The 25,903-nt window shown below is 45.7% G+C and overlaps 1 protein-coding gene and 2 non-coding genes across 3 annotated transcripts; 2 read left to right on the top strand and 1 right to left on the bottom strand.

Moving 5' to 3' along the window:
- Positions 1-3,971: 3,971 nt before the first annotated feature.
- On the top strand, positions 3,972-24,701 carry FCGR1A (Fc gamma receptor Ia). Its single transcript, XM_077745975.1, has 7 exons — positions 3,972-4,179; positions 15,742-15,843; positions 16,232-16,252; positions 17,213-17,470; positions 21,857-22,108; positions 22,999-23,283; positions 24,271-24,701. The coding sequence occupies exons 2-7, from the start codon at positions 15,813-15,815 to the stop codon at positions 24,477-24,479; spliced, it is 1,056 nt and encodes a 351-aa protein (XP_077602101.1). The 5' UTR covers positions 3,972-4,179; positions 15,742-15,812; the 3' UTR covers positions 24,480-24,701.
- Positions 4,687-4,758, top strand: TRNAE-UUC (transfer RNA glutamic acid (anticodon UUC)). The gene has a single exon. It is a non-coding gene; the product is annotated as a tRNA-Glu (tRNA).
- TRNAG-CCC (transfer RNA glycine (anticodon CCC)) lies at positions 7,983-8,053 on the bottom strand. The gene has a single exon. It is a non-coding gene; the product is annotated as a tRNA-Gly (tRNA).
- Positions 24,702-25,903: the final 1,202 nt, after the last annotated feature.

Raw genomic sequence — 25,903 nt, 5'->3', positions numbered from 1 at the left:
TCCTTCTTTTGCTTCTCTCTCCTCTTCTCATCCCTACATCAGAGAAAACCAAGAATACCTAAAGCCGAGAAGAAAGATCTGATCTATGCTTAAGAGCACAGCCACTGGTTTATAAATCTGATTCAGCCCTTGTATGGCCTTGGAGAAATAAACTTTATGTGCCTCAATTCTTTCTTCTGTAAAATGGGGCTAATAAGAGTAATCTACTTCATTCTCATTGTTGGCTGTGCCTGAATTTAGTAGCTTCTCCATCAGTAATGTTTTCAATCAGTAGAATCATCACCCTCATTGTCATTAGCCTCTGCATTATTTAAAAAAACCATTATGCTGATATTTTGCACCTTAATTTTGCTTCTTCTAGAAATTCTTGTAAATGGAATCATGGACTTCTCATGCTGTTGTGTTCTGCATGATGTCTGTCAGTTCTTTATATCAAAGTTCATGCCCTTTTATTGCTGAATTCCATTATATGTATTCCATATATGCATACTCATATGAGTATACTACGATTTGTTTACCAGTTCCTGATAATGGACGTTTGAATAGTTTCTACTTTGGATTCTTGTGAATAAAAAACACTATGAACATTCTCGGGGGTTTTTTTGTTTTGTTTTGTATGGACATTTGTTTTCAGTTCTCTTGGGAGAATATCTAGGTGTAGGATCTATGGGAATAAAGGGATTCTTATGTACGTTTATGTTGAAATGTGTAAGAAACTGTCAAATCAGCATGGTTATGACATATTCCCACTAAAATGTGTGAGAGATCTGGTTGTTCCACATCTTCACCGAGACTGGGCGCTTTCAGACTTTATAATTTTAGCCATGCTACTGGGCGCGGTGGTATCTCAATCAAGTTTTAATGTATATTTCCCCGACAGCTAATGATATTGAGCACTCTTTAGTGTGCTTTGGGACATTAGTATATCTTCATCTCTGAGGTGTCTATTTAAGCTTTTGCCTATTTTTAAAAATGGGTGCTTCAGCTTTCAATGTTGATTAAAGGAGGTCATTTTATATTCTGGAATAGAGTCTTTGTCAGATATGTTTTGTGAATACTTTATCCCAGTCTGTGATTTACCTTATTGCTTAATGGTATCTTTTAACAACAAGACATTTTTAATATTTTGATTATTTTATAATTTAAATTTTAATATTAATGTTAACATCTAGTTTAATATTTAATTAGACTAATATTAGTTTATTTTTAAAAGTTTATTTATTTTGAGAGAGAGAGACAGAGATGGAGAGAGTGGGTGGGGGGCAGTAGAGCAGGCTCTACTCTGTCAGCACAGAACCAGATGTGGGGCTTGATCTCATGAACTGCAAGATCATGACCCCAGCCAAAATCAAGAGTAGGACCCTTAACCGACTGAGCCATCCAGGAGCCCCTAGTCTAACATTAGTTTAATATTTTAAAAGTCTAATTTATCATTTAAAAAACATTTTTATTACATTTTAAAATTTGTTTTTGAGAGAGACAGAAACAGAGTGCGAGTTGGGGAGGGTCAGAGAGAGAGGGAGACACAGAATCTGAAGCAGGCTGCAGGCTCTGGGTTGTCAGCACAGAGCCCGATGCAAGGCTCAAACTCATTTATGAGTGTGGGTTCATGACCTGAGCTGAAGTCAGATGCTGAACTGACAGAGCCACCCAGGCACCCCGATCATTTTTCTTTTTTACTTATCTTTTTGTATAATGTTTAGGAAATCTTTGCTTACCACCAGGTCATAAGGGTATTCTTTTGTATTTTCTTCTAAAACCTTATAGTTTAGTGTGTATGTTTTGGTCTGTGATCCAACTTAAATTAGCTTTTGTGCATATTGGGAGGGAGGGAATGCAGGGTTTTTCACTACATAGATCTCTAGTTGTTTCAGTACTATTTGTTGAAATGATCCTCCTTTCCCCACTGAATTACTTTAGCGTCTGTTTTTGGAAAATAATTTGACCAGAGAGAGTGGGTCTATTTTAGGTGTCTCAATTCAGCTCCATTTATATACACTAGTCCTTCTGCCACTCCCACACTGTCTTGAGTAATAAACAGCTTAATAGTAAGTCTTGGGGCACCTGGGTGGCTTAGTCAGTTAAGCGTCCGACTTTCACTTAAGTCATGATCTCGCAGTTCGTGGGTTTGAGCCCCGCGTCCGGCTCTGTGCTGACTGCCAGCTCAGAGCCTGGAGCCTGTTTCGGAGTCTGTGTCTCCCTCTCTCTCTGACCCTCCCCTGCTCACCCTGTCTCTCTCTCTCTCTCTCCTAGAAATAAAAAAAAATAAAATAAAAAAATAGTAAGTCTTAAAGTCTTCCAAGTTTGACTTCACACAGCTCAAATTTTCTAATGTATACATACCAAAGGAGCCACCATGCAGATTGCGATCTGTGATCGCTTAACTTCTCTCATTTCATTGTAGGACATATGTCCTTACATATTATGGCTGATCCTGTAGCCAAAGACATATTGTTGCACAAAAAGAAATCTCCAGTTACCCTGAGAGGTGATTTTTAAAAAAGTCTGCAACACTTCATCATGACTAATAGATTTTTTTCCGGGGTAGGGGTGGGGGGTGGTCATTTTCCGGGCCATTCCCTATTACTTATGACCATGAATACAATGTTTGGTTTGCAATTTTCTGTTCTTTGCAAGGAGATAAAGTCATAGGGAGGGCCTCTAACTAACTGGACTGGTAGTTGAGCGTGGGATTAAAGTTGGAGACTGAGTAAGAATTGCCTTTTATTGTGTTGGAAAAGAGGAGGAAGAGATGCTGAGGAAAGGTGTAGGGAAGAGTAGGTTGGAACTAGAAAGTCCAACTTTGGGTCTTGTAGTGATTGTCAGATTTGAGGAAAGAGGAACTTTCCACTAAAAACAAACAAACCAAAAACCAACCAACCAAATAACAAGTAACAAAAACCAAAAAAATACTTTAGTGGAAACAACCAATACTTAAAGGCCATTTGTGAGGCTTTCTCATTTATATACATCATCCTTCTTCCTCATTTTTGTAAAAATGGCAGGCTTCGTGGGCTTTTTATATAACTTTTAAAATGTGTATTCAAATTAGAAACTATTGAAATTAAAATATCATGAAAGTCCCACATTCATCTGAAATTTGACCAACAGTGCATTAAAAATAAAATGGGCCCAACCTAAGAGACACACTTAGCTGGCTGAAGAGCCCTTCCTGGGTGTGTGTGAGTCTCTATTTGTCCCCACGCCTGAACGTCCTCATTCACGACCCATCGGCCACCGTTTCCTTCCCAAAAGATTTTGCAGTAGTCTTACTTCAAGTGCGTGCATTAGAAACAAACCCGCCGGGCGCATCCTCTTATCCACAGAAAGCCCAGGGAGAGACGTCCATGTGTCACGAGGAGCTCCCTGGTAGCCAGGCCACTCGCCTTCCCCAGAGACGGGACGCCGACCTCATCTTCCTGCTGTTCTCAGACGAGGGAAAGCGCACGTTGCTCTTCCCTCCCCGGGGCTCTGTGTCCTCCTCTCCCTTTCTGTCTCTTCCGCGACCTCCTGGGAGCCTCACCCGGGACAGGACTGAAAGGGGAGGCTGCCCTTCTCCCCACGGGGCGTCCTGCCGCGGCGTCTGGGCAGCTCAGTCCCGCGGGGACGTTACGCCCGCAAGGCTGGCCGTTGGAGCCACGAGGGCGGCGGGGGCGGAGCCTCGAGGGCGGCGGGGGCGGGGCCGCGAGTTCTCCGCGTGCGTCCGCGTGCCTCGCGCAGCTGTGCGTCGCGGGCTGCAGACACGTGTAGTCGACGCCGCTGCAGGGTCTTGTCCGCCGGCCGCACGCAAGGGATTCGGGGCTCGGCAGTGGACGAGAGGGCCTGGGGCGCGCCGAGGGGGCCCGTCCTGCCCCTGTCCCTGGAGGCCGGGCCCGGAAGCCGCTAGTTTGACGGGCAGAGCCCAGCACGTCTCAACGGCGACCCAGCCCCGGGTTCCGAGGGTAAAGGCCCCAAAACCCTGAAGTGGAGCGGGGGTCGCGCGCGGCGTCATTCTCCTCGCCTGTGTCAGGAGAGCCGTTGGCCCGAACCCGACGGCAAACCGATCGTGTGGCTCCCAGACGGGTAGTAACAAAAGAAGAAACCGGAGCTTCGGACCGAGCGGGCGTGTGGCGGGAGGAGCAGGCCGGCGTCCGAGAGCACCTCTGGTTGGGCCGCGGGCCGTGCGGAGCCGCAGCCGAGGTAGGTGGGAGGTGCAGGGGCGGCGGGCTGGGGAGGAGGGGGAACCGGCGGCGTCCAGGCCAGGGCCGCCCAGCCTGCCTCGGAAGCCAGCTCGGTCCGCGCCGCCTCTGTCGCTTCGTCCCCCGGAGTCCTTTGGGGGGGGATTTTGGGGGACCGCGGGGTCTTACCCCGGGCGCCGCCGCTCCTGCCTCTTCGCGGCGACGTCGTGTCCGCACGCGGCCGCCTAGCAAAGACGCATCTCGGGGGGCAGCTCTGGGGTGCGGCCGGGACGGGGCGACTTGACCTGGCGGGACCCCGGGGCGTGACCGCTGTCCCGCATAGTATAAGGTCTTTGTTGTGGGGCACCTTTTATAAAGCATGGAGGGAACGGCCTTAGGGGACAATTCCTGAGAGGGGTGTGCGTCCCCTCCCCACCCTTCAAAAAACCAAAAATAAGCCCTGTGTCGGAAATAGCCACAGCCTAATGCAGAGAGTCCTTGTATTTTTTAAAAAGAGGCAGCTTTCAGCTCCCTGGTGGTCTAGTGGCTAGGATTCGGCGCTTTCACCGCCGCGGCCCGGGTTCGATTCCCGGTCAGGGAACAGGATTATCCTTTCTTCATTGGGCGTAGTGAGTTTTTCTGTGATTTTCCCAAGGATTGGCGGGAAAATGGAGTTAACTACTGGGGATACACTCCAGAAAGTAGAACTACTAGGTGAAATGGAGTGTGAATTTCAAACTCTCAGATATACTACCCACCAATTATATGCCCCCCCTCATATGAGACTTCATTTCACCCCTCAATGCTCCCACGTTTAAAATTAACACTAGAAGTTATTAATCTCTCAGACATAATTTCAAACTTTACTTACCATCAACCGACCTCTTCAGAGTCCATTTCCCCCACAGACTTTAACTCCACAAGAGACAAACTGAGAAAACTGCCTAGTATTTCAGATATCTTGAATCTGAAGTATTGTAGAAATCTTGAATTGAATCTTGAATTGAACTATTCTGATATTTACCTTTTCTTCCAGGTAAGATTAGTCGCAGTAAAAATGTAAGCCTGGCCTTTTTGCTTGCAGTGGTTTCACCAGTTCTAAATTTTGTGGATCTAGAACTGTTACTTGGACAGCTTCATGGGCACATTTCACCTTTAGGAACTTTGGAAAAGTGGTGCACAGGAGGGCCCCTAAATCCATCTTTGGAAGTGTTGGCAGAAGTCAATGAGCACTTGGACTTGTGAAGACCCTTGGAAGCCGAACAAATTTTTAAAAATCAGAGAGGAGTAGTTTTAATAATTTAGTTTTCATTTTGAAGGCCTCTTTACGTTTTAAAGGAAGATAAGAGCATTTTAGTTTTATTTACTTATTTTTTAAGACTTATTTCTTTATTTTTAGTAATTTCTACACCCAAATGTGGGCTCACACTAATGACCCTGAGATGAAGGATCTCTAGGTCCTCCATCTAAGCCAGCCAGGCACCCCCATTTTATATGTTTTATGAGGACATTAGTGGAGGGAAATTGCTTAACTGGATCAGTAATTTTTCTATATTTTCATTTCTTTAAAGGAAATTTACTGATGATAAGAAATTAATATAATTACAATAAAAAGATTAATAAGATATAATAGTAAAATGACACATCTTACATTCTTCACAGTGATCTAGTTGGCTTATGCTGGTCGTGTATTGCACACTGTGTAACATTACCTACTGAGTTATGTTCAACCAGCTGGTAATTCATACCGTAACCCAGCTATTGATAATTCACAGAAGGAGGTATAATGGGAAGGTGTCGTAATCTCTTAGTGTAGCCCTGAGATCAACTGAATTTATATCATGCTGCCACATACTTTAGAAGGCTACGCTATAATAGTAAAATGGCATACCTTAGCCAGTGGTTGCCCATTTCCTGTCCTACCATGATATACAGGAGTGACCACTGGGGGGGAAAATGGCCTTTTGAAGGACTTACCTAATATATCTCTCTTATTGTTACTTGGAATGACCTCAGAAAAGTAAAGGGAAATGTTCATGTGGTAAAGGAAAATTGCCTGCTTTTCCCTCTTTCCCAACCCTTACTACCCAGTGGAGGAGCAAACACTCTTACCACTTCAGGGAGATCATTCTGGCCTTCTCATATCCCCTAACCTGGTCCGTACCATGCACTCCCTTCTGTGTTTTCACCGAGAAAGTACCGGGACCTTCCTGGCCCTGCACTCAGCACCAGATTTATCCAGCAGCCTAGCAGTCCCTAGGCAATAGTCGATTATGTTTGTCACACTCCTGTAGAATGGACCAGTAAGGAGGAAATGATCTTACATGAACTGAGGTAGTTATTACTCAGACACACAGCATAAGCAAGTGCGGTATGTTGTCCGCTCCCCACATCCATGATCCTGTAGCCAGACACCACACTGGAGGGATCAAGTGACAAGAAAACACGAGTGGTGGCTTACTCTGTCGTGACGGAGCCAATTCCGTATCACTGTCAAGCAGTTTTGTAGCTTGTAGTTGCATCCTAGGGGGTGGAGGCAAGGTGGAAATCTCCAGGCCTCACCAGAACCAAGGAGACAGGGGAAACTGCCTGCTTGTAGTTTGCCCCAACAGGCAGCTTACCTGCCCGCCACAGGAGATCAGTGGGAAAGAGCCATCCGATGGCACCTTACAAGACGTGGCATCTTTCCATGTTTCAAGGGGGTATTCAGCCAAGATTTGGGTCAAAGAACAGTTGAACCTTGCCCGTGTGGCCCGTGTGGAGAAGTAAGTACAAGGTCACCAGAGTGCCACAGAAGAGCCATGTTCCTGTACCTGGAACATTGAAAAGGAGGTTGGCCAGATAGGATACTGTGATTTGCACTTCTTTACAGATGTTTCTTGAAAATGCTGCTCCACTATTCCCTGGCTTTCTGGAAATGTTAGTGCTCATCTAATTCTGTTGCTTTTATAACTTATTTCATAGTTTTGCATGGAGAACCTGAGGAGGTCTTCTTTATCTTTCAAGTCTAATAGTTTTACCGTGGTATTATTTTGAAGTTGATCATCTGTGGCCAATTCCTGGTACCCCATGAGCCCTTTCTGTGTGCCTCCTCGCATAAGCAATGCATCGTTTTCCTCTTGCCTCCTGGGCCCCTATTTAGAGAAAAATCTTAAAAACAAGAAATTATGTATCACATTACAATATTTATTGAACAAATACAGAGGTTCTCAGACTAGTTAAAGCGAAATAGTAAAACCACCCTGATGATTTCCACTCAGTATTGCCAAGAAAGGACTTAAATCACCATCAGTTTACAACAAAATGTACAAAGACATCATGTCAGAACAAGGAAACCCTTGAATAAATTTATTATTAAAAATTGAAATGTCTCTCGCTTTAAAGTAGATTTTAAAAACTTGAAGCTATTTTTAGATGAAAATTAATCACCCGCGGTATCCAACGTGGCCACACAGCCAGTACCCTCAAATCCGAATCCTTTCGAAAGAGCGTCCAAGTGGTGGAAGNCTCTCATGTCCCGATCCTCGCTCCCTGGTGAGACGTGGCCCAGCGGCCAACCGAAGGCCCAGCACGGGCATCCGTGACCCGGTGGCTCTTCGGGTTCCGCGGGTCCTCCAGGGGAAAGGCTAAAAGTAACTGTGGTCTTAGGTCCACATCGCAAAACCATCCCCTACCCCAAACACTCCCACTTCACACTCACTAAATGATTGCTGAATGCAAGCCCTGCAGCAGTAACAACCCAGACTCCGACCGTATTTGCCTGTGCAGTATAACTTTGCAGAGCTAAGCTATAACAGCCCTAAAAAAGAAAAGGCAAGAAATCACTGCATTGGCCGGGAATCGAACCCGGATCTCCCGCGTGGGAGGCGAGAATTCTACCATTGAACCACCAATGCTCCACTCTGTCTTGTTTTGTAGGTGGAGTACCCAGAAAGACTTAGCAATATAGTTGCAAGAAAGGTTTTCTTTGTTTTTGTTGTTGTTGTTGTTTTGTTGTTGCTTTTTGAAGTGCTGGCTAAAAGCTAGTAAGGGCATAGGTTTTTATAGGAAACTTATACTAGACAAAACTAAGTAGCAAAATAGCTGATTTGTCTGATCAAACTCTTAACTCTGAAAAAGACTTTCCAACTGCATAGCAGACAGAATCCAATAGAAAAACATAAGAAATTCATCCAGGTTCCTTGTTTCTGTTCCTAAATCTTCAATTGTCGATCTCAGACTGTTGTGTAAATGGTTCCTGAAGGCAGGCTGGTTATACCCGGGAAGGTAACCTAACTCGTAGGTGAGGTAAGTAAAAATCCAATCCAGGGAAGAAATAAGAATCAGAACCAGAATTAGTAACCAGAAAGAGAGAAAAGGACAGAATTAAGATAGATATAATGAAATAAATTTTGGTCCTTGGAGTTAGTTCTTTCTAGCCTTTTTTTTTTGTAAAAACGTAATGATCAATCTTGTAATCATTGGAATATGTCTCCTTTTTAAGGTGTATAAAACTTTTGCATGGATATATGATAGGAAAAGATTAGTTTGCATTTAATGTTTCACTTTCTCAATCAGCTTTGATTTACTAGCTGTATGAGGAGTAGACTGTTTTAAAGAAAGTCTCTATGTTGAAAAATTAAGATAGTGGTCTTTTGTTGAAGTTCAGATAATGGAGAGATTTCTTCAGATTTCTCTGCGGAAATTAAACTGAAGCGAGGAAGCTGGAGAACTCCCCCACACGTTGGGACTAGGAATCACTATGACTTTTTGAAGGACAGGAGCCACAGACGGCAATGATGCTTCTCTTGATAGAAGGCAAGCTAGGTGGAAGCTGAGTCATAAACTTGAGCTCAACAAGGAAAAGAACCATCACCTTCACCTTGAAGAGCTTTGGCTTCCTCTGCCCTCTGCCCAAGACCCGGGACACACACCAACTCTGGCCAACACGCTTTCAATTACCACCTACATCAGCCAGGGGTACATTTATCCCCACCCCTCTTTTGAAACTGTGATCCTGCACCTCCAACTCAACACCCCAGGGAGTTCCCTGTCAGCATCACACACCACCCCCTGTACCGAAACACTCTTTTTTTTTTTTTAATATTTTTATTTATTTCTAGGAGAGAGAGAGAGAGAGAGAGAGACAGCGTGAGCAGGGGAGGGTCAGAGAGAGGGAGATACAGACTCTGAAATAGGCTCCAAGGCTCTGAGCTGGCAGTCAGCACAGAGCCCGACGCGGGGCTCGAACCCACGAACCGTGAGATCATGACCTAAGCGAAAGTTGGACGCTTAACCGACTAAGCCACCCAGGCGCCCCAGTACCGAAACACTCTTAAGATCAGACCCAGGAGCAATGTCTCCCAAAATGTAGTAGTGCGTTGTCTCGAGTGTGTCAGTCAATCATCAAAACAACACCCAAATCTGTTCCTACCCCTGCATAGTACATTTACCCTCACCCCGACCATCCTGTTGCCCAAACCAGACCTTGCTGTTCTTTTGGGATGAACTCTTCAGCCTTCCAACACAGGAATTTGTTCCTGGTATAATTAATAAATAATGCTTAAATTTATTTGACTTTCTGCAGGCTCACTGCCACTTCATTACTCAACTTTCCCACCTATCACCTCTTAACCTCCACGCATATAAGTAGATTGAAAAAGTGGCCCTTCTACAGCCAGTCTACACTGCTCCAGTCCATTTGCCACATTGCAGTCTGACTGACCACTCCACGGTGTAAAGCTGGACATCCCTGTAGCCTAAATGCACATCACCCACCACAGTAGCTCACCAGCAGCAATCCTCCCTCCCTTGGTCATTGGAGCCCTGGAGACCATAGGAGGCATTGGGAAAGCACGGCGGTGGACGGCCCCCGGAGTTAGTGGGTTCTGGGCTTGGAATGGCTTGGAAACACATGCTTGTGTTGCAGGAGCACAAGTCCCTGGCAGCGATTGGAAATAAGGAAGCAAGGACAAAATGCGTCACTGTGCTGGTAGACCTGGCTTTCTGACTTTTCAGTTTCGCCAAGTCAGCTTCCCGACTGCTGGCTTAAAGGCCACCGTAGGAAGTCTCCTCTCATAGGTTACTGCCAGAAAAGTGTCACCCTCAGTCGTCACAAACTCCTCAGCATATTGAGGAGTCACCAGTCACCAATAGTATCAGTAGTAAAGTTCTGAGAAATTCTGGATTGTGTTGTCATTAAGGAGGTCATTTCTTCTGCATAGAATGTTGAAAGGCTGGATAGTATGCAGATAACATCTTAGATTTGCTGTAAGTTGAAACAGTTTGAAGGAAAAAGTGAGAGTTTCTGTAGGAAACGATCTGTACATTAGAATCCCATAACAATGAGCTTTTGGTAATATGCTTTTGCTTCTGCCTAGAGCAAGAAATTGGTGAAAGGATTTAGTCTCTAAAGATTTCATCCTGGTGTTGATCTTTATAATTTCTTATATAAAACATGCATGATATACCTTTAGGAGAATCACTAAAGAGTAGAAATAGCATGGGAAAATTCTAAACCATGAGAAGAGGGAAATAGGAAAAAATAGCAAATACAAGAAAAATTTCAATATAAAATGTCAAAGATATTTTAAGTATTTATCAATAATTGGTAATAAAAATATCATGAATCCAGACTTATGAAATGCAATGAAAATAGCAGTAATTACAATAAAAAAGAAATGCTTGGGGGCACCTGGGTGGCTCCATTGGTTAAGCATCCTACTTTGGCTCAGGTCATGAACTTATGGCTTGTGAGTTCGAGCCCCACATTAGGCTCTGTGCTGACAGCTCAGAGCCTGGATCCTCTTTCAGATTCTGTGTCTCCCCCTCTCTCTGCCCCTCCTATGCTCATGGTCTGTCTCTCTCTGTCTCTCAATAATAAAAACGTTAAAAAATTTTTTTAGAATAGAAACTCTTATACTTGTATATTAGAAGTGAAGGCTAGCAATCCCTATCAAAGTAACACCAGCATTCTTCACAGAGCTAGAACAAACAATCCTAAAATTTGTATGGAACCAGAAAAGACCCCAAATAGCCAAAGCAATCTTGAAAAAGAAAACCAAAGCTGGAGGCATCACAATCCCAGACTCAAGCTATATTACAAAGCTGTGATCATCAAGAAAGTATGGTACTGACACAAAACAGATCAGTGGAACAGAATAGAGAACCCAGAAATGGACCCACAAATGTGTGGCCAACTAATTTTTAACATAGCAGGAAAGCACATCCAATGGAATAAAGACAGTCTCTTCAACAAATGGTGCTGGGAGAATTGGACAGCGACATGCACAGTGACATGCAGAAAAGAGAACCTGGACCACTTTCTTACACCATACACAAAAATAAACTCAAAATGGATGAAAGACCTAAATGTAAGACAGGAAGCCATCAAAATCCTAGAGGAGAAACCAGGCAAAAACCTCTTTGACTTCAGCCACAGGAACTTCTTACTCAACACGTCTCTGGAGGCAAGGGAAACAAAAGCAAAAGTGAACTGTTGGGATCTCATCAAAATAAAAATCTTTTGCACGGTGAAGGAAACAGTCAGCAAAATTAAAAGGCAACAGATGGAATGGGAGAAGATATTTGCAAATGACATATCAGATAAAGGGTTAGTATCCAAAATCTATAAAGAACTTATCAAACTCAACACCCAAAAAACAAAATCCAGTGAAGAAATGGGCAAAAGACATGAATAGACACTTCTTCAAAGAAGATACCTAGATACATGGCCACTGACACATGAAAAAATGCTCAACGTCACTCATCATCAGAGAAACACAAAACCACAATGAAATGCCACCTCACACCTGTCAGAATGGCTAACATTAATAACTCAGGCAACAACTGAAATTGGCGAGGATGTAGAGAAAGAGGATCTCATTTGCGCTGCTGGTGGGAATGCAAACTGGTGCAGCTGCTCTGGAAAACAGTATGGAGGTTCCTCACAAAATTAAAAATGGAACTACCCTATGACCAGTAATTGCACTACTAGGTATGTATCCAAGGGATACAGGTGTGCTGTTTCAAAGGGGCACATGCACCCCAGTGCAGCACTATCGACAATAGCTAAAGTATGGTAAGAGTCCAAATGTCCATTGATGGAGGAATGGATAAAGCAGCTGTGGTATGTATATACAATGGAGTATTACTCAGCAATCAAAAAGAATGAAGTCTTGCCATTTGCAACCACACGGATGGAACTAGAGGGTGTTATGCTAAGCAAAATTAGAGAAGGACAGGGGCACCTGGGTGGCTCAGTTGGTTAAGTGTCCGACTTCAGCTCAGGTCATGATCTCACGGTTCATGGGTTTGAGCCCCGCATTGGGCTCTGTGCTGACTGCCACCTCAGAGCCTGGAGCCTGTTTCAGATTCTGTGTCTCCCTCTCTCTCTGACCCTTCCCTGCTCACACTCTCTCTCCCTATAAAATAAAAACATTAAAACTTTTTTTAAAGAATTAGAAAAAGACAAATATCAGTTAACTCATATAAGGAATTTGAAATAAAAAACAGATGAACATAAGGGAAGGGAAGCAAAAATAATATAAAAACAGGAAGGGGGACAAAGCATAAAAGACTCTTAAATATAGAGAACTGGAGGGGCTGTGGGAGGGGGCATGAGCTAAATGGGTAAGAGGCATTAAGGAATCTACTCCTGAAATCATTGTTGCATTATATGCTAACAAGTTGGATGTAAAATTTAAAAATAAGTTATTTTTAAAAAGTGAAGGCTAAAATTAATAGCGTTAGCATGAGATTTAAAATGAGTAGAAGGAGACAATAAATCCAAAGAAAGGAGGAGAAAGAAGATACTAAAGATAAGAACAGGGGAGCCTGGGTGGCTCAGTCGGTTAAGCATCTGCCTCTTGGTTTTGGCTCAGGTCATGATCCCACAGTCCTGAAATGGAGCCCAGCCCTGTGTTGGCTCTGTGCTGGGCATGGGGCCTGCTTGAGATTCTCTCTTCCTCTCTGTTACTCCCCTGCTCCCACTCCTGCGCTCTCAAAAATAAATAAGCAAATAAGAGAACAAAATAATTAAAATACAAAAATCAAGATACAATAAGTAAAATTTACAAAATCTCAAGTTGGTTCTTTGAAAAGACTAATAGTGTTGGCAAACTTCTGGTGCAATTTATGATGAATGTAAATGCAGAAATCTCAAGTACAAATCATTGGCAAGCCAAATTCATTAATATCTAAAAATATATAATAAATCATGATGAAATTAGATTTACTCAGGAACATAAGAGTATTTTTAACAATAGTAAATTTAAATATAATTAGCCACATTAGCAAATTTAAGGAGGAAAAGCACATTATCTCCCTTTATAGAGTAAAAGCATTCAATAAAACTTAACATCCATTTGTGATTTAGCAAACCGAGAAATAAAGCATTATTTCCTGAGAAAAATATATCTTCTCAAATCCTACAGAAAAATAACCATATAAGGATTGGAAAGGAAGAAATAAACATTAGCAGATGATATGAATATCTGCGTAACATTGGAAGATCATATGAATATTAAAAAAGACACAAAAGTATTTGATTAGTTTCCTCATTTGAAAAAATGTTTATTTTGAGATATCTTTTGAGAAAGAGACAGAGATTATGAGCAGAGGAGGAACAGAGAAAGACACACAGAATCTGAAGCAGGCTCCAGGCTCTGAGCTGTCAGCACAGAGCCTAACATGGGGCTCTGCAGAGCTCATGAGCCATGAGATCAGGACCTGAGCCAGAGCCTGAGGTTTAATGGCCAGAGCCACCCAGGTACCCCTAGTTTCCTCATTTGCAAAATGGAGACAAGAGTGTCTACTCATAGTATATTGGGAGGGTTAAGTAAGAAAAGTCATAGCAAGTATGTTTGCCTGGCACATAATAACACTCTACAAATATAGGCAATGATGATAATGACAACAGATAATCAGACATCTATCTAAAGAAAAAAGTGCATTTCCTTGGACTGAGCAATGTTGGTTCTAGGAATGTGTCCTCTGAAAATAATAAAAGGTAGGTAGTAGACTATTTATTGCAGTGCTGGTCATAACAGTTCAACATTGGAAATAACCTCCATGCCCATGAAGAGAGGTTGGTGAAATAAATTATGATACAGCTACCCAGTGGAAAACTATAAAATAGTGTAATAACTATGAATATAGGCTTTGAATGTAAATTTCAGTGACCTGGGGTTTCTTCCGTCTGTCTCAGAACACCCTGAGTCCTTCCTAGACCTTTCTTCCTTGCTTTTAATTGTGTCAGTCAGCTAGTGATCTATAGTAATCTCAAAAAAATCAGTGACATATAGTAGGACGCACTTATTTTTCAAAGCTTGCAGGCCCGTTCGGGCAGCTCTCCTTCAGGGTATGATGGCCAGCTAGTCAGAGCATGTTCTCATTGCGACAGTCAGAAGCACAAGGTGGGGTTCAGAATGAGCACCATGCCCTTTTATCCGCATTTCGTTAGCTACTGAAAGTCATGTGGATGAGCCAAAGCCAAAGGTCAGGGAAGTGTCCTCAGCCTCTCCTGGGGCAGTGCTGATTCAGGAAGGGGGGAGAGAGAAATTGGGGCCAGTAATCGAATCTACAACATTATTTGTCATCATTTTAATTCTCTGCTGCTGAGATTGCTACCCAGGTCCCTGCTTGCACTCATTTAACGCATTCTAGTTTGTTTAGTTTTCTTTCTCTCTGAATGGAATACCTAAAAATCCATTTATATCTTTACATCTCTGCCTCAGGAACCAACTCACTTTACAGCATAAAGCTTCTCCCCATAAATATCCCCTAAGAGGGATATTTCCATTCATACATAGGAGTTACTTTTCTTCTCTACAACATTTACATTAAACAGTTAATTTCCTCAGATGTAGCCAAAATAAACACTCCAAATTCATAACGTCTTTCGGGGAGGGGGGTGGCTTTAAAAAAAAAAGTGGGACATTGATTCTGCATGTGTTCCCAGAGGAATACAGGCCGGATTGTAATAGGGGAGCTCTTATAAATGAGTTACTCGTCACATGTCACGTACAGGTTGATACAGAATAATCTGGATTCAAATGATAAAGTTTTAGAGGCACTGGCCAGTCTTTGGACCAGTTTTAGAAATGAGGATTTGCCCGGGGCGCCTGGGTGGCTCGGTCAGTTAAGCATCTGACTTCAGCTCAGGTCATGATCTCGTGGTTCTTGAGTTTGGGCCCCACATTAGATTCTGTGCTGACAGCTCAGAGCCTGGAGCCTGCTTTAGTTTCTGTTTCTCCCTCTCTCCCTGACCCTCCCCTGTCGTGCTGTCTCTCTCTCTCTCTCAAAAATAAACAAACATTTAAAAACATAGAAATGAGGATTTGCCATATTTTAGACCCAAGAAACAGAATTAGTAAAGGGAGAATACCGTCAGAATAGAATATCAATAAAAACTTTAGTCTTTCCCTTGAATTCTGAGAATTTCATAAACCCCAAACCCAGAGCTTCAAACTAGGGGATAGGAGATAGGCTAAGACATTGAGAATGAGGAGAGAATGACTCAAGAATTAAGGATATTTCCCAGAAAAGTGTGATGAAAGTGGTCGGAAGAAACAGTTTCCTTCCTCTTTTCTAATCTTGGCTCCAGAACCTCCAGCAGAAGCTCTTCAATGTCTTGCATGTTACAGACTTTGCTGCTCCCATCAACTTGGAGATAGCATGTGGCTTCTGTCGGCTCTGCTGCTTTGGGGTAAGCTGGGCTTAGAGGGGATAGCTAGAAGGGCACTGGCTCTGGGGACTCCAGACTTTTTGTCTTCCTTTGGTATCATCGGCTAGAACTCAGGGGTATGCGGACAGCCATATTTGGGCTTCCGTGGTTTATTCGTGCTCGTTATGTCAATAGGTTGGGAAGAGAGACTTCAAGGTAATATTAAGCGGGGAAGCATCGTGTCAAAATAAAGCCTTATTAATAGACTCTTCAGTACCTCTAGTAGCTGATTTGGGGGAAGGGAGTAGAGAAAGACTCCAGAGACTTAAGCTGGCCCCTCAGAGTCTACAGTAGTTTTGTCTCCTTGATCCTCCCTTCTTTGTCATCTCCCACTGACCAACTTGTGTCTCTGTCCTTTGGTCTCTTACAGTTCCAGCTGGTGCACAAGTGGGTGAGTAATCTTAAACTCAGTTTCTCTTCCTCCACCACATTCCTGCTTCTAAAGGATGAGTTTTGTTATCCTGAAGAAGAGAGGAGAGGGAGCCAATAAAGATTTACAAATTATGTAAGATCCCCTATATTTAGCAGATGATCTTGATAAAATCCTGGGTTTGGAGGTTGCTAAGATTTTCTGAAAAAGCTTTAACCTCTGAACTGAATGCCCGTGTGTGTACATAATAGCAGGAAAAGGCCAGAATTGCAAAAACACACAAGTATCTCTGCTGGGTTTTCCCCAAACCAGTCCCCTTTAGAAAAAAGCTGAGACCGATAGCTTTGAAGTGAGGAGTTTGAGCCTTGGTTTCCAAAGCAGATGCTCATTAAGGCCTGAGATTAACCCAGAGACAGTATAGTGCAGGGGATCAGAAAACCAGCCCCCGTCAGCTCGCCTTAGCTTACATCCCTGCTTCTTTGTTTACCAACCGTGATCACTAAATTAATCATTTATTTCTCAGGAACCCCAAATCTCCAACACCCAGATGCAGATTTAATAACATGAACAGAGTTCTCTGCGTGGGGTCTGGACAGTCTCAGTGGCTGGTGTTTATAGGTTCCCGCTTGGGGCACCTGGGTGGCTTAGTCGGTTAAGTGTCCGACTTTCACTTAGGTCATGATCTCGCAGTTTGTGGGTTCGAGCCCCGCGTTGGGCTCTGCTGCTGACTGCCAGCTCAGAGCCTGGAGCCTGTTTCAGAGTCTGTGACTCCCTCTCTCTCTGACCCTCCCCTGCTCAGCTGTCTCTCTCTCTCTCTCTCTCTCCTAGAAATAAATAAAACATTAAAAAAAATTTATAGGTTCCCGCTTATTTTTCAGTCTCCTCTAAATACACGGATTTTTCCTTGTAGGATCCATGAAAACTGCCCAATTGTTCAGACTTGCCTTTTGTTTCCCTTGTTTGTTGTTGCTGATCCCCAAGGAGACCTTACAAAGGCAGTGATCACCTTGCAGCCTCCATGGGTCATTGTATTTCAAGAGGAGGATGTAACCTTATCGTGCGAGGGGCCCCATCTGCCCGGGCACAGCTCCACACAGTGGTATCTCAATGGCACAGCCTTTCAGACCTTGACCCCCACATACAAAATCGTCGCTGCCAGTGTCAATGACAGTGGTGAATACAGGTGCCAGACGGGTCTTTCGGTGCCGAGTGACCCAGTACAGCTGGAAATCCACGCAGGTAAGTATGGCATGGCACAGGAGAGCTGAAAATCACAAGGTCTTCCTTTGTGTTTTCTCCTTTCCGGATGCCAGGTTGTGTGTGGTGATTTACTGGAGTGTGTATGAGTGTCAGCTCTATGTGCCTGCCGGCTGAAATTAAGTCAAGATGCTCAGAATGTCACATTAGGGCCTTAAACTTAAGGACCCTTAAACTTAAACTGTGTCCTGACAGCACACCATTTGGGACAGCTGTGAGCAAGGTGTCTAGAGTAAAACTTAGACCTGAAGATTTATTTAAAATGATCTAACTCTGTTGAAAATGTTATTCCTGCACATAGGAAATAAGAATTCAGAGAAATGAACAATGACGAACAGGGAAGTCTCTCTCCCGTCGCAAACCCCTAAGCCCCACAGTCACCTTCTGTAGAAACAAAACTATTACTATTTATGAACTTAAAAAGTGGTTGGTAGACTGCTCTACGTACCAGCCTACACCTTGCTTTTATCACTTAAAATACCTTGGAGGTCTGTTTAAATCAATAGAGATCAATCTGCCACAAACTTTCAGAGGTCGGGCAATATGGCTGGCTGTGCTAGACCTGATTTAGCCATTCTCCCTAGCAGTGACCTTCTATTATATTTCCAGTGTTTTGTTTTTTACAAGCAAATACACATCTCTATACATGTAGTCTGGGGCACATTTCATAGTGTATCTGTAAGATAATATTCTGGACATGAAATCACTGTGAGACTTTAAGCATTTTAAACATTGATGGATAGAAGAAGGGGGGAAAAAACCCCACTATCCACTTAAATATGTAAAAGGTTTCTATTAAGAAATGGAAACTCCGATACTCTTCGGGGCAAAATGTTTCATTGCCAGGACAAATCATTGAAATGTGTTCTTTCGTTATTCAAGACCATTAAGGCAAAACGTCTTTGTGATTGATCATGTAAAAGTTCATCTCCGTGAATTCTGGGGGGCAGAAGTAGATTTATATGGACTAGGTTGCTTTCAGAGGAAATGGGTTTTAGGCCAGGAAATACTGGGAACATCAGAGGAAGTGCTAGCTGTTCCTCGTGAGTCTCTTAGGACTCTGGGAGCCAGATCCGGGGCTGCAGGTGCGAGGGGAGCCGACAGAGCTGGTTTAGCGAGAGACTCTGTAGGTCAGGCAGAAGCAGTGGTGTTTCGTGGTTCAAGTGACCAAAAGTGAAGCAGCGCTGGGAAGAGGCCATTTTTAATTTACCTCTGCACAGACTCCAGAAGCCCCAGCCCTGGTGCCTTACTGAGAATAATACCTTTTACGTTTTTAATGTTGTATTATATAGTATATTATCATATTGTGGAGCTCTTACATTTTATTGTGAATTTTTATTGAAGTGTAACACACATACCACAGACCCTAAGTGTACGCCCCAGTGACTTTTCACGAAATGTGCAGCACGCAGAGCAAGAAACAGAACATTTCCAAAATCACAGAAACTCCCTCTTCCCCATTTCTAGTCACTGCCCCGGACAATGACTTCTAACACCACAGGTTTCCGCCTGTCCTTTAACTTCTTCATATAAACGGCTACGGTACGGTATGCGTGTACTCATGTGTTTGTTCATGGTACTGATGCGTTCTTGGTTGTTTCCAATCTGGGCTTCTTAGAAATAGTACCACTGTGGACACTTTTGTGGTAAAGATTTTATTTTTTAAGTACTCTACACCCAACGTGAGGCCCAGACGCACAACCCCGAGGTCAAGAGCTGCACGCTCCACCGACTGAGCCAGCCAGGCACCCTCACTGTGAACATTTGTATTCACATTTTTTGGTGCACATATGTACGCACGTGTGGAATGGCTGGGTCACAAAATGTGCATATATTCATTCAGCTGCAGTGTTAGAAAGTGGTTACCCCCCTCCCCGCTCCCCCGTGCCGCGTGGGAATTCTGGTTGCTTCTCCTCCTCCTCAACATTCAGTGGCTTCTGTGTTTTTCATTGTAGCCATGCTGGTGCATGTGCAGGAGCTATCCCGTAGCTTTAATTTGCATTTCCCTGATGACTCGTGATACTGAGTATTTTCCACGTTTATCACCTATTTGGATATCCTCTTTTTGTAAAGTACCTGTCTAGGTGTTTTGCCAATCTTTCTTTATGGTTGTCTTTCCTTACGGGCTTGTAGGAGCTCTAGATTTTGGAGATGAGTCCTTTTTCACGTGTTGCAAGTATCTTCCACTCTATGGCTTGTCCTTTGCTATCTATGTTGTTTTCCTTTTTCAGTGAAAACAGCACATCAGGTTTTGGGGCTGGAGCCCACTAGGCCCTAGTTAATAATGTTTTGCCACAGGGGCGCCTGGGCCGCTCAGTTGGTTAAGGTCCGACACTTCATTTCGGCTCAGGTCAGCGTCTCCCGGTTTGTGGGCTCTGCGCTGGCAGCGTGGGGCCTGCTTGGGATTCTCTGTCTCCCTCTCTCCCTGCCCCTCCCCAACGCGTGCTCGCTTGCTCTCAAAAATAAATAACAAACACTAAAATAGTCTTTTGCCACAGGGAGTCAGTAGTGGAGGATTCAGCTGCAGTTACGCTAGCTCTCAGGCACGTCATTTAAATGTGTGTGTGCAGGAGGCCATGAGAATTCAGGGTGGAGGACCTGCGCCCTAATTCTGTGGCTGAGAGTGAGTGTCCCCATCCTGCTCCCAGGCAGCGAGGACGGCTTTTCAGTAGGAAATGGGTGATGTCTAAAAGCTGCATCCTACACGTTTTCACATATAATATTCCCGTGGTCATTTACGGGTAAATGTTTTTCATTTTTTTTCATTAGCATGCACGTATTTCTTTTTTCTTTTTCTTTATGAATTATTTAGAAGTGTTTTAGGAGAGTGGCTTCTGTTATCATTTTCTGATTTTATGACATTTTGGTGAGAATTTATGCTAAACATGACATCAGGTCTTTGGTATTTGTTGAAAGCCACTTGTGGCCCAGTAGGTGCTCCAGGCTTATAAGTGTTGCATGTGTTCTTGGAAAGCACATGAACTTTCTCTAAGCCGTAGCATTGTGTATAAACCCACAGAATCAACTCTATTAATTGTGTCATTCAAATATTTGATGTCATTACTAGTGTTTTTGACAGTTTCTGATGGAGGTATATTCAAATTTCCCACCACGTTTGCGGGCGTGTGAAGCCAAGCGCCGGTGTGTTTGGGCAGTGTAGTCTCTGGGCTTTGCTGGGAACGGGAAGAAGGGAGGGAAGAGTATTCATTATACTTAGAAACCCTATGGCGGCGTCCACAACTATAAAAACTATGCTACGTGTGGTACCGGAACGCCGGCTGCCCGTTCTTAGGTAAGTTCCGGAGGGGGAAACGGCACTCCTGTCCCTTCTCCTCTTTTGTCTTTTAACCACATCCTCATGTAGCCACACCACGTGCCCCAGGGAAGGAAAAAGGATGCATCTTCAGTTGTGTGTAGAGGTGAGCATCATGATGGAGGGCCCCTTGGACGTGGGGCTTGTTTTTACCAGCTCTGCCACCGGTCTGCGCAGATGTGTGTGTCCTCTGTCAGTTGTGAAGCATACATTCATCTGGATGTGTTTGCTGTGCTGTGTGTTTGTCTCAGCACGTGGGATCCCATTAATAACTGAGGCAGGAGTTGGAGTGTATTTGTTTTTCATCGCCGTGTAACAAATCACCACAAACAAGGCAGCTTAAAACAACACACATTCATTGTCTCCCCGCAGGTCAGGAGCCAGCACGGCTTGGCTGGGTGGCCCGCACAGGCTGTAGTCAGGGTGGGGGCTGGGCTGAGTTCCTTCCTGCAGCTCTGCCGAGCTCCGTGGGCACTGGCAGCGTTCAGTTCCTTACGTTGTAGACCTGAGGTCCCCACCTCTTTGCTGGCTGTCAGCTGGAGGCCAGTCTCAGCTCTGGGGTCGGGCCCCTGCCCATGTGGCCCACTCCCAACACGGCAGCTCACGTCTTCGAGGCCAATGGGAGACCCTCTCAGTCCAGGCAGCTCCGACAGAGTTATCAGCTGTAATGTCATCATGGAAGAGACATCCCATAACCTTTGTCATGTTCTGTTGAAAGTCACGGGCTCTACCCACACTCAAGGGGATTAGACGGGAGTGTGACTCATCGGGGTCATCTTAGAACTCTGCTTCCCACGTAGGGTTAAGTTTTTGTCCCAACCCACTTCTGAAATCTGGAAAGGGAATATAAGAAGGGGCTGTGTGCACCGCTGCTGGCAAAGACTTTTCTTCCCGTCAGAGCTAAGGGTATTTGATGGGCAACAGGCCTTGAATTCGGCAGCGATAGGAGGCTGGACTGTTACAAAGAGGAAAAGAGAAGAAAGCCCCCAGGGCCCAGCTGGCACCTCTGCCGCTGTGTACGCCGTGTGCATTCATTTGGGGTCTGCATTTTGCAGATTGGGTGCTACTCCAGGTCCAAAGCAGAGTCGTCATGGAAGGGGAACCTCTGACCATGAGGTGTCGTGGATGGAAGAATAAGCTGGTGTACAATGTGGTTTTCTACCAAAACAACAAGGCCTTTAAGTTTTCTCCTCAGAATGCTGAGTTCACCATTCTGAAAACCAACCTGAGTCACAGTGGCGTCTATCACTGCTCAGTCATGGGGAGGCAACTCTACGTATCACCAGGAGTCCCCATCACTGTACAAGGTATGTGTCTGAATCGTCCTAGAGCTGTAGTTTTAAGGACCATCATAAATCATCGCTTCCGCTTGCAAGCTCCAAAGAGGTCACTGGCTCACTGAAGGCCATGCAGTGATCAGCGGCATGGCGGGGACCAGAACTGAAGTCTTCTGGGTCTGTCTGTTGCTCTTTCCAGGAAGCTACAACACCCCGTTAGCAATCCCTGGAGCTACAGGTGGAGGCGAGGGCATCGTGAGGGGCTAGTTCGTCAGTTTTGTTTTAGGTGCAAGGAATAGAGACTCACTCCAGATGGGCAGGAGAGTTATTAGAAAATAACTGAGTGCAGCCTCATACAGTGTCCATAGAAATGGAAGCCATGACGGCATCAGGACTTGGTTACACTTCCTGCCTCGCAGGGGCAATGTGGCCTCTCTGCTAACTAAGCACTTTCCTCCGTTCCAGCTTGCACGTGGCCTTCATGGTGACTCTTCCGTGTTAGTGCTCATAACTACTACCAGCTCTTTTATGGCTGAAAAATAATCCGTTCCTACAGGAAAGAGAGGGCTGTCCCAGATTATCTTTTGAGGCAGTAACACAAGCAACGAGTCACTGAACTGGCTAGCCTGGGTCAGTGTCCACTGCCGGGCATCCGATACCAAAAGGGCACAGTCGTCTGGCCAGTAACGTGGCTATTCATGGGGGCACGGGCTGTGAGGAGGTGCTCCCCCCCGGTAGCAAGCGAGGAAGCTGGCACTCTATGAGGAGCCCCCAAGATGTCTCTCTGCAGGAGGTGAAGGGGGAACGGTCTGTGGGCATTCTCCAGGGCAGGGTTCCCCAGGAGGAAGGGGGTGTGTCTTCTGTAGAAAGAACCTTGACACTGAAGCAGGCAACCCTGTTCCCATTGACTTTTTCTTTAGAGCTATTTCCGGCCCCAGTGCTAAAAGCATCCTTGTCATTACCCATCCTGGAGGGGCAGCTGGTCAACCTGAGCTGCGAGACGAAGCTGCTGCTACAGAGGCCTGGGTTGCAGCTTTACTTCTCCTTCTACGTGGGCGACACGGCCCTGATGCACAGGAATGCCTCCTCCGGGTTCCAGATACTAAGTGCTAGGACAGAGGACTCGGGGCTCTACTGGTGTGAGGCTGCCACAGGAGATGGCACTGTCGTCAGGCGCAGCTCTGAGGTGGAGCTTCAGGTCCTCGGTGAGTGTGTGTGGGTGGGGGGGTTGTCAGGCCCAGAGGAAGATGCTCCCTTTTCCCCTCTGGGGCTGAGGGCTGGTTAAGGGGACTTCGTGGCCTAGTCAGGAAAAACCCATGAACAGGGCTTTCTTTTTTTTCTTTGTATTTATTTTTGAGACCGAGACAGAGTGTGAGCAGGGGAGGGGCAGAGAGAGGAGACAGAATCGGAAGCAGGCTCCAGGCTGTCAGCACAGAACCCTACGTGAGGCTCGAACCCACAAACCCTGCGATCATGACCTGAGTGGAAGTCGATCGCTTAACCGACTGAGCCACCCGGGCTCCTCTCCTCTCTTGGTTCATCATTTCCCTATTCTCATAGACTTCATGACATTTCTTTTCCTTTCTCCATTTGTTTCCTTCCCTTTGTCCTTCTTCATTTTTCATTTTCTCTCCTCTCCTTTCCCCCTCATTCCTGCCCCCAACCCCAAAAGTCTGAGCAGCAATATAGTGAGTTCTTCCCATCTAGTGTCCTGGGTCCGGGGATAGGAACTCACTGGGGTGCAGTTCCTGTTTGCTGGGGCTCACGCAGTAGATTGGGGGAGATCGGGATTTTGTGGACTGCCAGTAAAGACACGCCCGAGTGTCTATCTGGCCGGGGGGCAGAGACTGGGAGCTCCAAACAAAGACTGTATGGGGAAAGAAGTATATTTTCAACCCCAGATCATCTCCAGCAGTAAATGGTGTAGAAATAGCATCTATGTCAGAAACTGGGAAGGCGCGCTGCCACGGCCCTCGCCCCTGAGCCCCAGCGAGCAGGCAGCCACGCACGGTTACACCCCGGGGCCTTGGTGGGCCACCTCCTTGCAACCCCACTGGGGACAGGTGGACGGGGGACGGGGGGACGGGGGACAGGCGGATGGGTGTTGGCTCGCCTTCTCTCCCAGACAGAAATCTGCCAGGGCCCGCCAGGCTCTAACTAGCATTTCTTCTCTTTGTCATTTTCTTTTTCAGGCCCCCAGACACCAACTCCTATTTGGTTTCACATCCTTTTCTATTTGGCAGTGGGAATGATATTTTTGGTGGACACCATCTTCTGTATGATTATATACAAGGAACTGCAAAAACAGAAACGGTGGAACTTAGAAATCTCTTTGGGCTCTGGTCCTAAGAAAAAAGGAACTTCGTACCTTCAAAATGATAGATATTTAGAAGACATTTAGAGCTGCTGTGTCAGGAACTAGAAGGCGGCTGCCGAAAGGATACCAGAAGCCCTGGGGGGGGGCGGGGGGAGGGCAGCGGTCGCAGCCCAGAGTGTGCCCGCGCGTCTAGACAGACCCTCCCCCTTCCCTGGGCAAGCACGTGGACGCAAACAGCCGGAAGTTTAAAGAATGGGACTGTGAGTCCCATGATATCTCACTCAAATAAAGGAAACAATGAACGGACTTTGGTGGAGATAAACTTGGGTCTGGGTAACCCGGGGAGGATTTGAAGTGAAACCTACTTTAAAGAAATCTTTAAAAACTTGCACATCCAGTCTCCCCCGGTTATCCTACTAGGTGGTTTGCGCAATAATCGATTTCTGGGGACAGGGTGGAAAGGTGTGTGCCCGTACATGGAACAGGAAGCTAGAGGGAGGCAGAGGAGAGGGTGGAGGGGGCAGGAAGAGCGAGCATGGCCATCGCGAGAAGCGCTGAGACCCCACAGCCGGAAATGTCACTCTCAAATGGCTCCCGAGGGACGGGGACGGTGGGTGGGAGCGTGGCGGTCTGGTGGCCTGTCTCTTCAGCGCTCGCGCAGGGAGCGCACCCGCACAGCTGGCAGAGAGACACATGCAGCCTTCCGTCCCCGGAGAGATGCGTTCGGTATTTCTGTCCTTTCCTAGGAGGCGTGCTCGGTGACCTCCCTGTGGCCAGAGACTCCGGGGCCGCCTGCCTATCCCAGCGGCCGCCCCGCAGGAACACACAGGCCTTCCTTAATAAGTTCGACCAGACCTCCCGGCGGGGCACTGCGAGGCGGGGCTGCGGGCGCGCGCGAAGGGGCGCCCACATCACCGGGCCCCCAGCTCGCGCTGCCAGAGAGGTACTGTCCCCTTCCGGCTTCCCGGATGGTTCCCACCTGGCTTCAAGGTCCGCTACTCTCCCGCCTGGGCTCTCATCTGGAGGAAGATACTTTCCCGCTGCTTCCTAACAGCGGACGCCACGCTGGAGCGCGCCAAAGGCTTCACTAAAAGTTAGAGAAACCAAAGGGCTGTAAACAAACCTAGCAACACATTCTAGATTTGCTTCTGTGTTTGTTGCATTTTGAACGCAGCTTATCCGCCACACAAGGACACGCCCCTGCCCAGCGTGGGTCCTGGCTGCACAGGGCCCGGCTCGCCTGTACCACCCCGCGCCCCCCCAGCACTGTTCCGCACCCTGCAGCTTCCCTGGTCTGTGGCCAGTGGGAAGGTTCTCCCTTCTAGACTAAAGTAGGGTCATTCTTATCTCCGTAGAAGGACAACTGCCAACACTTGTGTTAAACGAAATGGTTATCTATACCAGTAGGGGTGTCACTGACTGCGCATGCTTGGTGTCCTGGGCTGAGAAAACACAAGTGAAGATCGCAGGGACCGATCCCATGGGAAAGAGGCCTAAAGACCTCCCTC

The sequence above is a fragment of the Crocuta crocuta genome, unplaced genomic scaffold, assembly GCF_008692635.1.
Source record: "Crocuta crocuta isolate KB4526 unplaced genomic scaffold, BGI_CrCroc_1.0 scaffold941, whole genome shotgun sequence".
Lineage (NCBI taxonomy): Eukaryota > Metazoa > Chordata > Mammalia > Carnivora > Hyaenidae > Crocuta > Crocuta crocuta.
Note: the sequence above shows the minus strand (reverse complement) of the source record. Positions and strands in the feature narration are given on the sequence as shown.

Bases quoted from the DNA above. Each gene is read 5' to 3' on its own strand.
- FCGR1A (XM_077745975.1), top strand. From the start codon at position 15,813: ATGTGGCTTCTGTCGGCTCTGCTGCTTTGGG. The intron at 16,253-17,212 runs GTGAGTAATCTT...CTGATCCCCAAG, and splicing joins TCCAGCTGGTGCACAAGTGG to GAGACCTTACAAAGGCAGTG. The intron at 23,284-24,270 runs GTGAGTGTGTGT...TTTCTTTTTCAG, and splicing joins GGTGGAGCTTCAGGTCCTCG to GCCCCCAGACACCAACTCCT.